At 36.5% G+C, this 18285-nt stretch overlaps 1 protein-coding gene across 1 annotated transcript in view; it reads right to left on the bottom strand.

Moving 5' to 3' along the window:
* The window catches only part of LOC150106912 (uncharacterized), a 98429-nt gene that overhangs the window by 4129 nt on the left and 76015 nt on the right, over positions 1-18285 (bottom strand). Inside the window, exons 17-19 of the mRNA XM_090393504.1 lie at positions 14422-14554; positions 4929-5084; positions 1332-1417 (exon numbers count right to left, since the gene is read on the bottom strand). Of these exons, the coding sequence (XP_090249630.1) occupies positions 1332-1417; positions 4929-5084; positions 14422-14554 (375 nt within the window). The remainder of the gene's footprint in view (positions 1-1331; positions 1418-4928; positions 5085-14421; positions 14555-18285) is intronic.

Below are 18285 nucleotides of genomic sequence, written 5' to 3'. Positions count from 1 at the left end.
ACTGTGTGGTGTGGCTTCACAGTCGATTTCATAATAGGACCATACTTTTTTGAGCGTATTACCCCTACAGGTCCTGTAACCTGCTCCATTACTGGGGAAATTTATCGACGAATGCTTGAAAATTTTGTCATTCCTGCATTGCAGCAAAGACAATGTTTGGACTCCATAATTTTTATGCAGGATGGACCACGGCCACACATTGAACGTTCAGTACAGCGCCTTTTACGCCAGCATTTCAGTAATGAGAGGGTTATCAGTCAGTTCTTTCGGTTCCGATGACATGGCCGCCTTGATCCCCTGACATCACTCCATGTGACTTTTGGCTGTGGGGGGTGTTTGAAATCCGTTGTGTATGTTGGTGGCGTTCCCAACTTGCATGTCTTGAAAGAGAACATAAAACGGGCTGTTATGAACATCCAATTCGACTCCTTACGCTGAGCTGTAGAGCATATCGCAAACCGGATGCAATTTGTTATACACAAGAAAGGTCAGCACATTGAAAATCGTGTATGTGGTCCAGGGGGGACCCTGATTCTGATGAATAAAACATCATTTCCTGTGAGTTCAATCACTAAATTAATTTCTGTGTCTCTCGCAAGTTGTTGTTTTAGTTTAATTCTTCTTCTTATTATTATCATTGTAACACGCCGCATATCCAGCTGGAATGAGTGACGCGGCTGTCGCTTACACCGTTGAAATGTTATTATTCCATTTAACTGCCTTTAATGTAATTATTCGCTTGTTTTCGGCTCCGTCAACGCCAAAATTTCCTCTATCGGCGACTTTTGGTATTAAATCTTTTTTTCACGGAAATCATCGCCCCGTGCCTTCAAAAGTCCCAATATAAAATTTGGTCTCATTCCGTTTATTGGTTTTAGCTACAGATGCCCCCAAAGAGGGAAAGTTATTTTATGGCCACCCTGTATTTATCTATTTATATTTATGAAATTTATGAATTTTATAAACATTATGATACCGTAATTTATGTTTATATTTATTCATAATTTCATGAAATTTATAATTCAGATGAAGTAAAAATAAATAAGTTTATAATATTTTTGGAGAACTTGAATATTCGTCTTTTATGTCACGTTTTATTTAAATTATGCAGTCTATTGGATGAATTTTTGTATTAAATTCTGTTCTGTTTTCTAAATGCAAAACCGGAATTTTAATATTAATCACCTAAACATCTAGTACATTATGTAGTACAAAGTAATGTTCAAGTGAGAAACAATTTAAAAATATGCATCACAGTAGTAGGCCATTAATTTCTGTCAGTTCATGTTGTATAAAAGATGACTATTGGTGCCGCGTACACTATTACTTACATCTTTGTCTAGAAATAATCCTGCCACAAGGGGAGAAAGAAATCCAGTTGTCCCAGAAATTCCATTGGAGAAACCAAATACTGTTCCTGAAATTAAAAAAAAAAAAAAAAAAATGCTTACTTTCGTAATTCAAAATTTGATTATGCATGTAAATAATGTAAATTATTTCAAAAAATGAAATAATCTAAATATGTAAAAAGAAAAAAAAAACAAAGAAATAAAATTTCTAATGTCTAAAGCCAAAGTGAATAGGGTGAGCGCCATTAAGCCTAACTAGTTTTTGAAGGTCATGTCAGCTAATCTCCACCCATAAGCCATCAATGACAACTGAACCTCAAGGCTATGAATGAAACAAGACTTTCAGGGAAGAGATAACGAGAGATAAATGTCACCGTCTCGTGGTCTTAAATACAGGTATACATAAAGTCTGAAATTGCGTAAATACCAGTCGATTTTAAGAGCAACGGGATTAAAAACCAGAGTTTTATTCGGGACAAAATCCCACTTTCTCTACCAAAAATCAACTAACTCTGGAACCTGACGAAGAAAGCCAAAAAGCATTCGATAGCGATTGAGCCACTAGGGCTCTATCACGAAAATAATACTTGCATCTCATTCCGTAGTAGCTAAATTTAATAAACAGAGATTACTTTTAACAAAATGTCTGCGATTCTCTTATACTTTTATTGGCATTTAAGACATTCGTGTAGACTTTCCTTAACAACATATTATACCCACAACAGACATTAAACTTACAGTTTAATATCTGTAAGTTGTAAGTTATATATTTATTAGAAGATGGGGAGAAAAATCCAAAAATCCAATGAGGCCCTCATTATTATAGCTAACGGTTACAGTAACTCTTTTTCTATAATATATATATATATTATGATAAAGATACCAAGCAATTTTATAAGACAGGTTTTTAATCCTTTTTTCCCAAGTAAGTCAAGTTTGCGGCTGCACGTGGTGCAACACTAGGCAACTCGTTGTAAAGGTGGAGTAAGCGCTGATTACTTTCCTTAGAATTTTCCCCTAATGCAAAGTACATTTCCTTGCGGAGATGTATGATGCTGTGCGTCGAGGTAATGGTCACTACCGTATTACTTCACCCTTGGCATTTTTTAGGTCTGGCTCCCACTGATGAGACCTCAATAAAGGTCGAAACCGGTAAGGGTAGTGACAATTACCTTAATGCATAGCATCATACATCTTCGCAAGGAAATGTACTTTGCATTAGGGGAAAATTCTAAGGAAAGTGATCAGAGCTTACTCCACCTTTACAACGAGTTGCCTAGTGTTGCACTACGTGCAGCCGCAAACTCGACTTACTTGTCTGTTTGCTTACTTGGGAAAAAGGATTAAAAACCTAGCTTTTAAAATTGCTTGGTATCTTTAACATAATATATACCTAAGGTAAAAAACTTTCTACATATATATATATATATATATATTTTTTTTTCATAATCTTTTTTCATAATCAAATTTTTTTCATAATCTGCTTTTACAACTAATGTAGTTTGTGGTGTCGTTCTTTATTCTTAGAAAATCGTTGAAAACTATTTATAATTATCATAAATAGACGAATCTCATCGATTCTTACACAATCTGGATTGGCCTTAAAGTATAACACCCTAGATAATCATCAGAACGTTTCTTAGTGAGGTATATTCCAGTATATTCCCCTCCTCTTGTGACATGTTTTAGATGTTGATGAAAAAAAAGTCGTTTAATAGATCCAGATAAAGTATTACTAGCCGAATAGATTACAAGCCGTATCTGATAATCTCCAGTCAATAACAGAGAAACTGAAATTTACCATTAGTTATAAAATTTTAGAACGTGACACATGAACGATTTTTCTCAATTTCTTGAAAACATTAGGGTTTTTGTTAATAATAATAAAAAAAAAATCCATGTTCCTTATTGAATGTTTTTCTTTTGTGAGAAGTATGTTTTTTTTAGACGGAATTTCTGCCAAGGTACAAAAAGGGATTTTTCTCAACATTTTCTGTACCAGTGGCATATGCAAAAGTCACTCTGAAAACTTCACACTAAAGAAAAAATCGTCATGAATTACTGTGTGATGCACAAAAAATTCAACATCACCACTTCAATATTGCTATTTGAATAAAGAATTACAAAAGGAAGGAGTAAAACAATAACTCTTGGAGTAGCAATTTCTTCCCTCCCATGCATATCATTACTAGGTACTCCACTTCTACTGTCTTCAGCTGCCAACCTGGTAAATGGAACCTGGTGTGTTGGAACCACGCATTCAAAATAGAAAAATTCTGAAAGTAGATAGAAAACAGTTTGGATGAAAACTCAGGAAAATGGGTGCCGTTTTTTTAAACTAGAATCAGTAGAACGTTTATTTATTATTTATTTTTTTAAGCTTTATATTAAACCATACACAACAGAGAATATCTCTTCTCAATAGTTCAGACCATGTTCGAGATAAAAAGGAAAAACATAATTTGAGGCAATGCAAAAAAAAAAAAAAAAAAAAGCGGACTTTTCATTTTTTTTTTTTTACACGAAAAGTGGGCAAACGTTGTGGTCAACCATGCACTTTAGTATGCACAAATACGAGCTATTGTACACCCAGTAATCAAAATATTACCGACATCTCGTTAAATGAATCCTATAACATGCCACTAACGAACACATGGTAGAAACCAGCTATAAATATGCAATAGATCGAGGTTCATACTAACTCTTAAACACGAAATCCAATTTATTGTTCTCTTTCTGTGAGAAGAAATATCCAAATTTAAAATAACCAACTAGTTAGTCTTTTTTTATATAAATCGCACCCACGAAACACCAAATCTACAGTACTTTAGTATACATGGACGAGATAAGAGTTAGATAATCCGATAACTCTCCTCTATTAAAGTTACTTCCACGTAAGTTGGAGTTTCCGTCTTTAATTTCTATGAAATTCACCCTGATGTTATCAGTATTTACAATTACTGCCGAAGCAAATAAGAGCGTGAGGTAAATGTATTTGCGTCTCTTGTATATGTTCTGCTGGCCAGTTTATCTGCTTTTGGGAGATGAAAAGCCTACATTTCTGGGTTGGAAAACCCTCATTTCTATATGAAACCAATCACCTTTCATTGAAAAACCCATATAATTGTTCTTCGGTTAGAAATCTAGATAAGATTTGAACCCAAGTCTTTTCAACCAAAAGGAATCGTTTATATTGATTGAGTTGCATGGCTTCCAAGTGAAATCGCCTATCTTCTGGACACTTTCACAAACATCCATACCATCGTGCAACTTCAACCTACAACCTTCTGACTGGAAAAGGAAAGGGAGTATCTATTCATTCTGAGAACTATGCCAGCTATAGTGAAAGAAAAATATTTAAAAAATAATGTCTGGAATGCAAGCAGCACATGGTTTGAATTCAAGGTGGTGCTGCATATTTAAGGAGAATGTATCCTTGGTTAGTCACTTTTTATATAACAGAAAATGGAGGTTAATATATTTCAAGAAACGATCAATAGAAAATTTTCTTATATGTATATTTTCCCTTCATTACATCAGAAATATTCATCCAAGTATCAATAGCAAAATCAGTGTTACCTGCAAATTCAGGAGCCATATCTACAAAGATTGGTATTTCTCCGCCTCCTATCATCCCAAACAATCCCATAGACAACGTGAGCAAAACGACTACCATTATCCTATCACATCCAACTGCAGGCACAAGAATCAAACATAATGCGGGGCCTAGAAGAGCTGTAAATAATAAAAATTGAGAATGCGTTTATAAAACAACAAGCTACAATATTTATGTTTCATTTATTTTACTTACACTCCACCTAAAATTATGAAAAAGAAACTGGATGATCGCAAACTTTTACGATATCAATGGAAAAAAGAATGAAGCGATCGTTATATATCAATCGGTTTAATATCTTAATGTTCGAGGTCAGAAGACAACACAGTTGTGAGAAACTTCGAAGTAGTTGTCATTTCGAATAAAATGAAATGACTATGCATTCAAGCATTCTAACCATGCTGAAAGAGCTAGCGCGATTATTTTATTTAGACCTAACGGAGTTTATAAATACCAGATTCCCGAGAACGTAGGCGGTGGAACTGGCAACCAACTTTTCGAAGATCAGTTATCAGACGGTCTGTAACTTTCAACTTTCACTGACAGCTGAGTTCAGTGCTATCCATGAATCAAGATTTTCAGGAGCAAGAGTATGACACACAAGTGCCGCCATAACCTGCTTCTAAATCCTAACGGTACATATTATATGCAAAATACTGTGAGTTCTACAGTCGATTTTTAGTTTCATATTAAAAACCAGAATTTTCTGAAAGAAGGAATTCTCTGCCAAAGATCGGCTAAATTGGGACTGACCTAATAAAGGCCTAGAAACATTTTCTCTAATCATGGGATAAATTGAACCTATAATGGCATTTCTTGAACACTCCAGTATCATGTGAGGTGAGGGAATGTTATTTCCCACAGGACTTCATAGATAGGCTGCGAAATATAGGTTGCAGATTATAAGTTCCATTTCCTTCCCTGCCCATGACCATTCCTCTTCCCAAATCTATGGGGTAGGAATAGACACTGTCTCCTGATGTACTTCTGCTCTTTTTGGCTTAAATTTCTCTGCTTTATCATTCCTTCCTTTCATTGTTGATAGAGGTGACATAGATATCTTACAAGATGATTTAAATAAATTCGCAATGTGGGAAAAGGACAATAGTTGTCAATTCAATGTTGTAAAATGTCAAATTTTTCATCCCAAAATGTAACGCTTTCGGATGAAACGATTACACACTTCGAATCATATTGATGACACTAGTTTACAGAAAATTGACGAGGTTAGGGATCTGGGAGGGGGTGATGGTTGATAGAGAGATTTGAAATTCAGATGACGTATTGCAAGACTTGGCAGAATAACTCAGAGGATTATTTGGATGCTGAAGAACACATTGACAAGTAAAGACAGGATGTTATTATCCCTCTTTATAAGACTATGATTCAACCACATGTTGACTACTGTCCACAGATTTGGTCACCTGCGTTTCTTGATGATCGGGAGGTGGTGGAGAGGATTTAGAGACAAGTGACCAAGCCCGCGACAGGTCTGTGGAATGTTTCCTAGGAGGATGTATTGAAGGTGTGTGGATTGCAGTGTTTAGATGGAAAACGATGGAGATGGGATATGATTAAAACTTATAAGTGCTGAAGGGATTCTATAACATTGATACAGAAGAAATTTTCAATACATGGGGAGTAGGGGGAAAAAACAACGCGTCATACTTGGGAGTTGTCTAAGAGTGCAGACTGGAAGAGTGGTCTTTACAGAATGGTAAATGAGGGGAACAGACTATCACAGATGATTGTGAGAGCTCCAGTAGTGAACAGTTAAGGAGATCCATGATATGTATTGTGTTAATGGATAGAGTGGGTCTCCTGCAATGAGTCTTTTGACTCAGTAGAGTACCCATACAAATAATAATAGTAATATGTCGAAAGTTTTAACTTGAAAGTTAAAAGTTGAAAGTTGTTTTTTCTCATCCACAGAATTTTATGAAAATAAGGTCTAGCATCTTTTGGTTACTTGTATATATATATATATATATATATATATATATATATATATCATATCATATATATAGAAATCATATATATATATATATATATATATATATATATATATATATACATGTGATTTCTGTATTGCTTCAACCTTGGTATCTCACCCGCTGTGGAGGTTGAAATGTGCTTTGAATTATAGGATACATACTAAGGCAAGTGATGTGAGGTCATTAGATAAGTAGCTGCTCAGAAGTGAATATATTTCATGAATAAACCATTGTTTTGCTTCCTTGGGCAAAGGATTAAAATAAAATATATAATTTCTTTGTATCTTTAATGAATAATAGTAATAGTATTAACAAAACCTTTCCCTGTCCTCGGGGCCGGTTCGAGGTTTTGGGAAGCCTCAGGAAAAAGTTATTACTGGAGCCCATCGTATTTGCTGGCGCCTTTTATCATTGTCGGTACCGGCAATGATAAAAGGCATCGGCCCTGTTTGTCTTGTTCCTTCTATCCTCTCGAAAGATACCTATCCCTTGCATTCTGTTCGTATGGTCATATCATCCTCGGTCAACCACATCTCACTAAACGCTATAATATTTGACCAAATAGTGCTAACGAATGCCAGAAACTCCTCAACCTTATTTCCAATGCTTCTGCCATTAATATACATAAAATGCAATACCTTCTACATCTCACAACCTCCCTTACGCCTTATGTTACTTAGTAACTTACCCTACTCAAGCTAACTTGGAGTGCTACATTATGCATCATGTGATCACTCCCCCACTTACTAACTTCTAAGTTGACCGGATCTACTCTCACCTGCTTCTACCTAAACATTCTAGTTTCCATGACTTTATACTTCCGAATTTTCACTGAACACTTTCTCAAGACTCCTGACACCAAATCTATTTAGATGCAAGCCGTCTACTTTAAATAAATACTTCCTTTCATCAAATTCACTCCACAAATCTCACACTATTCCTCTTGCACAATCTGTGCACTCTCATTTGCGATCACTGTTCTCTGTCTCAGCTCTCCTCTATCATACCATGGCAACAGACTCACAACTTTTACTTTCTCTTCCTCATCTTTTTCGCATGTACGAGCAACTCTTTCGTGTCTTCTTACATACACACGTGTCACCTGCTAAATGATTTTGTACCAGCAAAAAGTAATCTCTATCAACTTAACTCTTTCTCTATCAAGCAAAACCATCTCTACCAACTTAACTCTCTGTATCCTTGCAGTATCACTGACGTCATTTATCTTAGCCCCAGGAAAACATGATTTCGTTACACTCTCCTCAAGGACTCCTCACATATACGAATAACCATCAGAATCCGATCTTAAATTTCACGCTTTCGTGCTTTCATGCTCTGCATGCCCTGTCTTTCGCTTCTGTGTCATACCATCCTCCAGGTGCTTCTCAAACCACTCAATCTAACGTTTTGTTCTGTGAAGAACTCCACATAAGTGCGCTCTCCTTTCCATTCCTATCTGGTGATTCTCTTCATTTTCCACCTCGTTATTCGTAGTCACTCATGCTACTTGCAACACTAACTACGCCAATAGCACTATCCAGGGACATTTTAAGGAAACGGCGAACCTGGCTTCCGCCGGGTCCCTGCTCTTTAGGGAGCCCCATTCTCTTATTTTTAAAAATAGAGAAACCAAACAAATTTGCAGTGCTCGACATGGGCCGGTTAAAATATTACATAACCCTAATATAACTTGATGCAAAGTATTGTATGAAATTGCTATGAGGAAAGAAACTTAGAATTATGTTGAAAAGCTTAATTTAGTTTTGTCGATTGTCGTTTTCAAACTCCGGTTATAAGAAACCCGGTAAAACAAAAACTGCTATTAAACTTCGTATTATTTCGGTGCTAAGCTATGAGTTACTCACTTTTATGGAATTAACATTAATTTGATTTAGTGCATCCTGCGTCGACAGTCACGGGTTTCTGACCAACGCATTGTTGACAATGCTTATGTGCAAACGTTTTGTGCGCCAAAGCTAACGCAAATCTAACCTTGGAAAGTATACCGACACCTCTAAATTTCTAGTAGATCAGTATATTGTGTTATTGTCTTGGTTTAGTTTGAAAAAGTTAAAAGTTATAGGCGAGTCATAGGGATATTAGGAGAACACGCTCCTCCCCCCCTCAGTATGAAACGTTACGAAAATTGCAGTGCCAAACGAAAGAAAATTAAAGAACAGGCAAAGGCTATTCAAAAAACTTCCAAAATTAACATTTTTTAAGAGCAGTGAAAGTGAAGTTGTTGGAGAGAATTAAGTGCGTAGAGAATGGGAAAATACGGAATCGCCAGCAAATTCTGTTTTCAAGCAAGTCTTTGTGCAGTAATAGTGTACAGGAAGAAACAACCTCCGCTGGTGCTACAGCAAACGTAAGTACAAATAATGGCAATTATAAGAGTTCAGATTCAGATTACAGTACTACTGTAAGATATGATATGGCCAATGGCAAATCATATCTTACAGTAGAATTGTTTTGTTTATAAATTGTTTTCAACTTCTGATTCCCCATTTATAATGAGCGGATTCAATGACTAGAAACACGGAATAAAAGCCATTTCACATCATGAAAATGGGAGGAAAACAGAAAATGCATGATGACATACATACTGCAGTTGTTTAAAAGTGCATAAAAGGGCGTATAAACACACAATTGGTAATCCAGTCCGACAGTGAGCGTCAGTACTGGATAGAAGTAATGAAAAGAATAACTGCAGTTATAAAATTTTTAGTGTCTAGAGGCCCGCCGCTAAGAGGAGACAACCAAACCATAGGCTGGCCTAGGAACTGGCAATTATTTAGGCATTTTGGAACTGATCAGTCAGTTTGATCCATTTTTATGTGAACATATAAAGAAGTATGCTAATGCAGGAAAGGGGATCCGATCATATCTATCAGCTACTATTTGTGAAGAATTCATACAAATTATGGGAGTTAAAGTGGTTGGAAACTATTGTCACTGAAGTAGAGAAAGCTAAGTATTATTCCATATCGGTGGATTCAATACCTGATATCACACACGTAGACCAACTGACATTTATAAGAAAATATGTTTCTGGAGGTATTCCTAAAGAGAGATTTTTACAGTTTATTCCTATTCATGGGCATAAAGCAGATATTCTCGGTGACGTGGTCACGACTTTTTTTTGGATCAAAATAATATATCACTAATGAACTGTAGAAGTCGGTCCTATGATAATGCAGCAAATATGTCAGGGCATTATTCAGGATTGCAGGCTAAAATTAAGGATGGAAATAAATATGCATTGTATATACCATGTGCAGGACATTCCTTGAACCGTGTAGGTGTTCATGCAGTAAATAGTACCTTAAATGTCAGCATTTATTTTGATTTTGTTCAAAATCTTTACAATTTCTTTTCATCTTCGCCTTATCGTTGGGAAATAATGGTTTCGCATTTGGGATCTCGGCTTAAAGTTGTAAAGCAATTGTCAAGAACTCGGTGGTCTGCACATGCAGATGCAGTAAATGTTCTATACGAAGGTTATGAAGAAATCAGATCGAGTGGATGATTTAGGAGGGAGTCAGGAATCATCAGAAACACGGCTTACAGCTCAGGGTTTAAGAGACAAACTAGAAATAAATTTTCTGACTATTTTTTGGAATGGCATACTGAAACGATTTAACAGTGTGAGTTAAGTCCTCCAGAAAGAAAGCACGAAGTTATCTACAGCTATGAAATTGCTTAAGTCCTTAAAGACATTTGCAATTGAGAAAAGAAACTGTTTTGAAGACTATGAATCCCAAGCGAAAGACAAGTCACGGGTTGAGAACTACAAAGATTCGTATAAACGAATAAAACAACTCAGTAGCACTCTAACATTTGTAGATGGTGATAGAAACGCAGACGACTCAGACGTGCAAACTTGAGGGCAGCAGGAAATATAGAGTGGACACATACTTACCGATCATAGATTCCTTCGTAACTAGTTTGGATAAGCTAGAAAAACAGTACGAAGAAATATTTAATAAATTTAGCTTCTTAGAAACTCTTCATACTTTAAATGATCAAGACAAAAATTCACTGTGATGATTTAGCCAACTTCTATAGCGAAGACCTTACTTTTACAGAACTATTCATGGAATGTCTCCACTTTAGGTCACACATGATGATAGATATAGAATCAGTGAAGAAAGCAAACTTAGGTGATAAGACCTTAATCACAAATATAGAAGACTGTGTTAGCATTAACAAAATTTACGCTTATATGCATAATGAACATTTATTTTCAGTATTTCCTAACATGGAAATCTCTCTGAGGATTTTTCTTTCAATGATATTACTAATGCCCGTGCTGAACGTTCATTTTCTAAAATGAAATTACTAAAAAATAATTGAGAAACAGCATGGCACAGTGACGATTAACCCACCTAAGTTTAATGATCATTGAACATGAGATTTTACAAAATATTAACTTTGGTGACCTAGTACATGATTTTGCGACATCAAAATGTAGAAAAGTCACTTTATAATGTGTTAGTTTTGCTGTGGGGAAGCGTGTGGGTAGGAAGGAGTGAATTGTGTGTTATTTTTGTTTTGAATATCGCCTTCAAAACAAAATGGAATTTGTTTTGAAGGCGATGGAATTACCACCAATGGAATTACTTGGGACTTCAAAATCGATGAGTATCTTATTATTATTATTACTGAACATTAGGATATATGATAGGGGCCTCACATTTCTCTTCCCACCGGCGGCCCAAGAAGGTGTTGATTGGGTCCTGCACTGTCACACATTTCTTCTTTCAACCCACCGCTATCACTATTCTTACTCTCTTCACACTTATGACATTCGCTCGTTAAACACTTTGAACATATACGTTCCCCAGTTTCATTCTCCTTCCAATACATTTCGCACACAATACAGTGTACAATAAAACAAATAATAAAACCTTTAAAAATCAGATAATTAAGCACACTACCCTTACAGTGAATCCCACAAACACACATAAATATAATGATGCAAAAAAAAAATAATAATAATAATAAATAACTGTCGCTTAAAACTTCCAAAAAGAACTCATCTTTCGAAAGCGATATTCACCACTTGCACGATCTTCCGCCCTCTCGCGGCGATAAATAATAATATATAATATATATTATAATAATATATAAAATAAATAATGAATAGTGTACTTGGCCTTGACCGATGATATAACTGAATACTCTGCAATAAAGTAGTACCGAAATCTTAGCATTTCTCAAAAAGAGTTAAGTGGGAAAAGAAAAACCTCAATGAGTCCCATCTAAAGTTTGTTTCAGGGAGAAAGCGACAATTGCTGTTATGCCAGTTACTCGGTGACCCAAATTATATGAGAGAATGATAAAAAAAGTAAATGAATTAATTTTGAGTCATTTAAAAATACTAATAAATACCATTAAATTAAATGCATCGGTCTGGTTGGCCAAGTGGTCAGCCAGTCAGACCCCCTAAGCCTCTCTCTCCAATCAATAGGCTGAGGGGTCAAATTTCTCCATGACAATAAATGTATTTGTGAATGTCTTTTAGAAGATGAATATCAGTCTGCTTTGAGACTACCTCCCCGAATATTGAAGGCCTGAAGCTGTTTGAAAATTTCCATTTTGGTCTCTGAAGTACAATTTCTATATTATGCACAAATTCTGGTTATTTTAAGGGTACTAATTGGTCTCGAACTGGCTGTAGTTAGAAATACTCGTGGCTCCAAGAACAATTTACTTCTCTCAACTGAAGCACTATTTAAGTTAAATACACCCTGTCCAAAAAGAAACCGAACTTTGAAAATAGAAGAAATTAGTGGCGCCACCTGTTTTATCTTTTTGTTGTCGAAAGTGGCAACCTTCATTAGTATTGTGTCAACTGTTTATGACATTCGTTTCATTAGAAGTCGAGTTCTAGTGCCAAGAGTGACAGTGTGTTTTGACGAACGCTCGGTCGTCACAATATTCATGCCGTACGCGACGAATCGCTTCAAAGATTTGACAAAGATTTACATGCAGTTTTCTTCCACAGTGATATTTCCTCATAAGCTATTCTGATCTATTACAGAAATTATTTTTGTCCCTGTAACGATTTCTGAGATGACCCCTATCATACACCCTCTGTCTAAAAAGAAACCGAACTTTTAATAGAAAATAAAACACAGACCAATTATAATTATTAATATCATCTATTTCAATCAATATACTCTCTCTCTCTCAGCTTCGAGTTTTCATACAGCGTTTAGCACACGGTCAATTAATTCGTTAAATGAGTTTTTTATATCGGTTTTTAGGATACTGTTGAGGGTCGTGGTTACTGCCTCTTGAACGTTTTCAATAGTGTCGTATCGCTTTCCTTTCATTGGCAAATGAAGTCGGGGAAGAGAAAGAAGTCACAGGGTGCTAAATCAGGTGAATATAGAGAGTGATCGAACACAAAACCTTCGTTTATGCTCAAAAATTGTCTCACAATGTTCGAATGATGAGATGGTGAATTATCGTGCAAAAGTGCCCAGCTACTTGCATCACGATATTCATGCCGTACGCTATCAAGTAAGTTTGAGTCCTTACGAGTGGTTTTAAGAGGTCCTTGCAGTGTTCAATTCGATACATTTTTAGTCGTCGGTCAACTTGTGAGGAACAAATCGCGAATTCAATTTACGAAGGCCCAAAATCTCGGTCAAAATATTGTACACAGTTGATTTTGGAATCCCCAATTCATCTTCAATCAATCTCACGGACGATTTTGGGTTTTATTTGATGACATCACGCACTTTTTGGATGTTAACTTCGCTCAGTCCAGTTTTTGGAGGGCCCTGCTTTTCGTCTTCCTCAAGAATCTCACTACCTCTTTGAAATAGCTAAAACCACTCGTAAATTTCTGTACGGGATAAATATTCATCACCGTATGCTTTTCGAAGCATTTGATTCGTTTTGGTAAAACGTTCCAAGTTTAACACAAAAGTCAATCGCAACTGTCTGTTTGAAACTCATTTTCCGACCTTTCGTCAAAACACACTATCTTGGCACTAGAACTCGGCTTCTAACGAAACAAATATCATAAACAGTTGACACAACACTAATGAAGGTTGCCGCTTTCGACAACAAAAAGATACAACACGTAGCGCCACTATTTTCTTCTATTTTCGAGAACTTCGGTTTCTTTTTGGATAGAGGGTGTGAACGATTTCAGAGATTACTGGATTGCTATCTATTCAGAGGCCACATGTGAGGACACTAAGAACATGTCTAATACTAGAAATGTGAAATATTAATGGCAATGAAAGATTTTCCGATGATATAGAATGGTTGCATATAAGAAGAAATTAAACAAAGATCAAAATGACCAATAATTTTTCAACATTTTAGAATTATGAAGTGTAATTTTCTGTCTTTGTTGTTATTTTTTCTATGTTGAAGGCATAGAGTTTCTTAACGCGATCTGCTAGTGAATTATCAACCTACATATACACCTGTGCCTTACCTAGTGTTTCGAATAATTTCCGTACTGCAGTTGTACTAAGCCAATTTTTTTCTCTCATAATGTCGGAGGCATAGCCAGAAAGAAGCATGCCAGCTATGTCCGCTGTATACACCATGGCATTGACTAAGCCATTCTACAGTAAAATATAATAAATAAAAATAAAATGAATACATAAATTCAATACAGAATAAGAATATATTATTATTAAATTGAAATCATACCTGCTAAATCATACCTGAAGAAAAAAGCATTGTTACTCCAAAACATAATAAATGCTATGGGTACCAACACACACACACAAACATCCACACAAATTCTACAAAAAAAAAATTCCAGTCTCATTGTGCATTCCTCCTTGAAATAATATCGATTCTATTATGAAATATGCAGCTTTTGATGTGTAAAAAAAAATCAGCAGTTGACTCGAAATCATTCCGATATTATATAGCGAAAATAATGAGTGAATCGAGGGAGTTAAATGTTTTAAAGGGGGGCTTATCCAGTATCGATTGAGGAAAATGTGTGTATGTGCTTTCCATAGCAAGTGGAAATTCCTAAAACTAACACCAGTCCTTACACCAACGATTAATGCTCCATGCCACAAAGTTGTGATGTAAAACATAATCTAAAGTTATAACATCGAAACATTGCGGTGGCCAACATAGCGCTGTCATCTGAATCCATGACATATGTAAGACGAACTGGAATGCAAAATCAGGGAAGGAATACTCTTCCTGTACCTATCTACAACCTCTGTCCAAAAGGAAACCGAACTTTTCGAAAATAGAAGAAACTAGTGGCGTCACCTGTTGTATCTTTTTGTTGTCGAAAGCGGCAACCTTCATTAGTGCTGTGTCACTGTTTATGACATTTGTATCATTAGAAGCCGAGTTATAGTACCAAGAGTAACAGTATACACTGACTAACGGTCGGAAAATGAGTTTCAAATAGAGAGTTGCGATTGACTTTTGTGTTAAAGTTGGTAAAAGGTTTACCGAAACGCATCAATGCGTTTCGGTGTTGAATGCTTATCCAGTACTCAAGTTTACGAGTGGTTTAAGCGATTTCAAAATGGTCGTGAGACGCTTGAGGCGACGAAAAGCCGGGCCGTCCAAAAACTGGACTGAGCGAAATCAACATCCAAAAGTGCATGATTTCCTTAAAAAAAAAAAAAACCGAAATTCCCCTTCAGATTGATTGAAGATGAATTGGGGATTCCAAAATCAGCTGTGCACAACATTTTGACCAAGAGTTTGAGCCTTCATAAATTGAATTCGCGATTTGTTCCCCACAAGTTGACCGACGACCAAAAAATGTATCGAATTGAACACTACAAGGACCTCATTAACACAACTCGTGAGGACTCAAATATCCTTGAAACGATCGTCACTGGTGACGAAACGTGGTGTTTTGATTATGAGCCCGACACAAAGCGCCAGAGTGCTGAGTGCTGACCACCAGAAGAGGGACATCCGAAAAACAAGTCGCTTGGAGAAGTCAAAAGTAAAGACAATGCTGATTTGTTTCTACGATTCCAAGGGATTATCCACAAAGAATTCGTTCCGCCTGGCCAAACGGTCAAGGTGAGTTTTATTTCGAAGTTTTGAAGCGATTGATAGCGTACGGCATGAATATCGTGATGCAAGCAGCTGGGCACTTTTGCACGATAATTCACCATCTCATCGTTCGAACATTGTGTGACAGTTTTTGAGCAAAAATTAAGTTTGTGTGTTCGATCACTCGCCATATTCACCTGATTTAGCACCTTGTGACTACTTTCTCTTCCCCTACTTCATTTGCCGATGAAAGGAAAGCGATACGACACCATTGAAAACGTTCAAGCGGTAGTAACCACGACCCTCATCATTGTCCCAAAATCCGATATAAAAACTCATTTCACGAATTAATTGACCGTGCCAAACGCTGTATCGAAGCTGAAGGAGAGTATATTGATTGAAATAAATGATTTTAATAATTATAATTAGCCTGTTTTTTATTTTATATTATATTATATTACCCTCTGTCCAAAAGGAAACCCGTGGATTGGCATCCACGGGTTTCCTTTTGGACAGAGGGTGTATGATAGGGGTCATCTTAGAAATCCTAACAGGGACAAAAATAATTTAAGTAACAGATCAGAATAGCTTATGAGGAAATATCACTGTGGAAGAAAACTGCATGTAAATCTTTGTCAAAGAACAAATCCCTGGCCTAGTGACTCACATCGAATTTTCCAAATCTTCTGGGATCAACATAGACCACTTATCCTTAAAACGATACAAAAAAAAACCTACTCCAATGAGTTTTCAGTATATCACAACCTCAGTAACGCGCCTAATACCAAAGAAGGAAAGGTACACAGAGAACTTTGAAATTGGCATCCATTCTCATTAATTAACACGGACAACAAAATCACTTCCAAAGTACGAGTAATTGCCAACCACTGAAGCCACCTGTCTGAAGTTATTGGTCACTATCAGGAAAATCAATGTATGGTCCTACATTTAATCAGAGACTTCATTCACATCGCAAATGGTCAAAATAGAAACTCGGCATTCATTAGCATTGGTCAGGAAAAAACCTTTGAGAGAACAGAGCACGAATGTTTTTTGAAGCCTTGAGAGCATTGGAATATGAGGCTCTCATTACTGAAACAGTCCAACTACTCTACATGGAAGAATTTTTCCTTTAAAATATGAACGGGCTTGCCTGCACATCACCAAACACACGAGGAATTAAGAAAGGATGTATCTTCTCTCTCTGAATAACATAACATTAGCCATTGTACTTGGGGAAAAAGATACACAACAGCACACTCTCTAAACAAATCGAAATAATAGAACCACGTCTTCGATATGGTTCTATCATGTCTATCAGTTAATGTTGATGTCACGAATGACTTCACTATCATAACATGTAATGAAGAACTGAAAATAATGCGGCACACAGACTACACGTTTAAGCCTATGGTGGAAAATTAAAGTCAGCAAAAGGCATCACTTGCGAGTAGGTAAATGGAAACTAGAACTGACTCTCTAATTGAATGTACCTGGTCAAGTGAAGAACAAAATCTTTATATTGTTAACTGGATGCAACAGTACAATTATTTGTACACCGCCTATAGAGCACCTCCTTCACTCGGTCGGGAAAGAGTTCAAATCGTCAATAAGATGAATTCGAGTGTCTTTGGCACACCTTCAAAGTAGCGAAACCCCCAGAAGACTGTCTCCATCAGATTCAAAAGGCAATCACACTTTTCCTTCTGGAACAAAGCCAATTAAATAACTACTCAGCACTCTGAAAAGTACTCAATAAGTGAGGCCAGGGTCTGGTTTTTCCCTCTTCATCTCTTCAACGGGCATCCACAGATGTTGTATGGTCACTCCGATGCTCGGTGATTTGCCACACCCATCCTATTCATGTAATCCTGTTGTATGCTTTTTCTGGAAGATTCAACTCTGTGAAAATCAGTCATTCCACACACACACACACACACACACACACACACACACACACACACACACACACACACACACACACACACACACACACACACACACACACACACACACACACACACACACACACACACACACACTCCACCACCACCACCACCATCCATCCATCCATCTCATTGACGGTTTATCCCTTCCTCTTTTTCCCAAAACTTTACATTCTATTACTGTTCTGAGAAGTCCTCCTTCCTTCCTTTCGATGAGTCAAAAATATGTTTTCACTTTCTTCTGTCAATATCCTTAAGGAGCCTTAAAGTTCTGCTGATCTTTTCTAACAACGATTCATTTGTACGCCTTTCAGTATATGATATCCACAACAGGTTTCTGTAACGTAACACCACATCTCAAA

Source organism: Typopeltis vanoorti, chromosome 5 (genome assembly GCF_054136105.1).
Source record: "Typopeltis vanoorti isolate ZY-2024b chromosome 5, IOZ_Tvanoo_1.0, whole genome shotgun sequence".
NCBI classification, from domain to species: Eukaryota; Metazoa; Arthropoda; class Arachnida; order Uropygi; family Thelyphonidae; genus Typopeltis; species Typopeltis vanoorti.
This window is presented reverse-complemented; position numbering and strand designations above follow the sequence as displayed.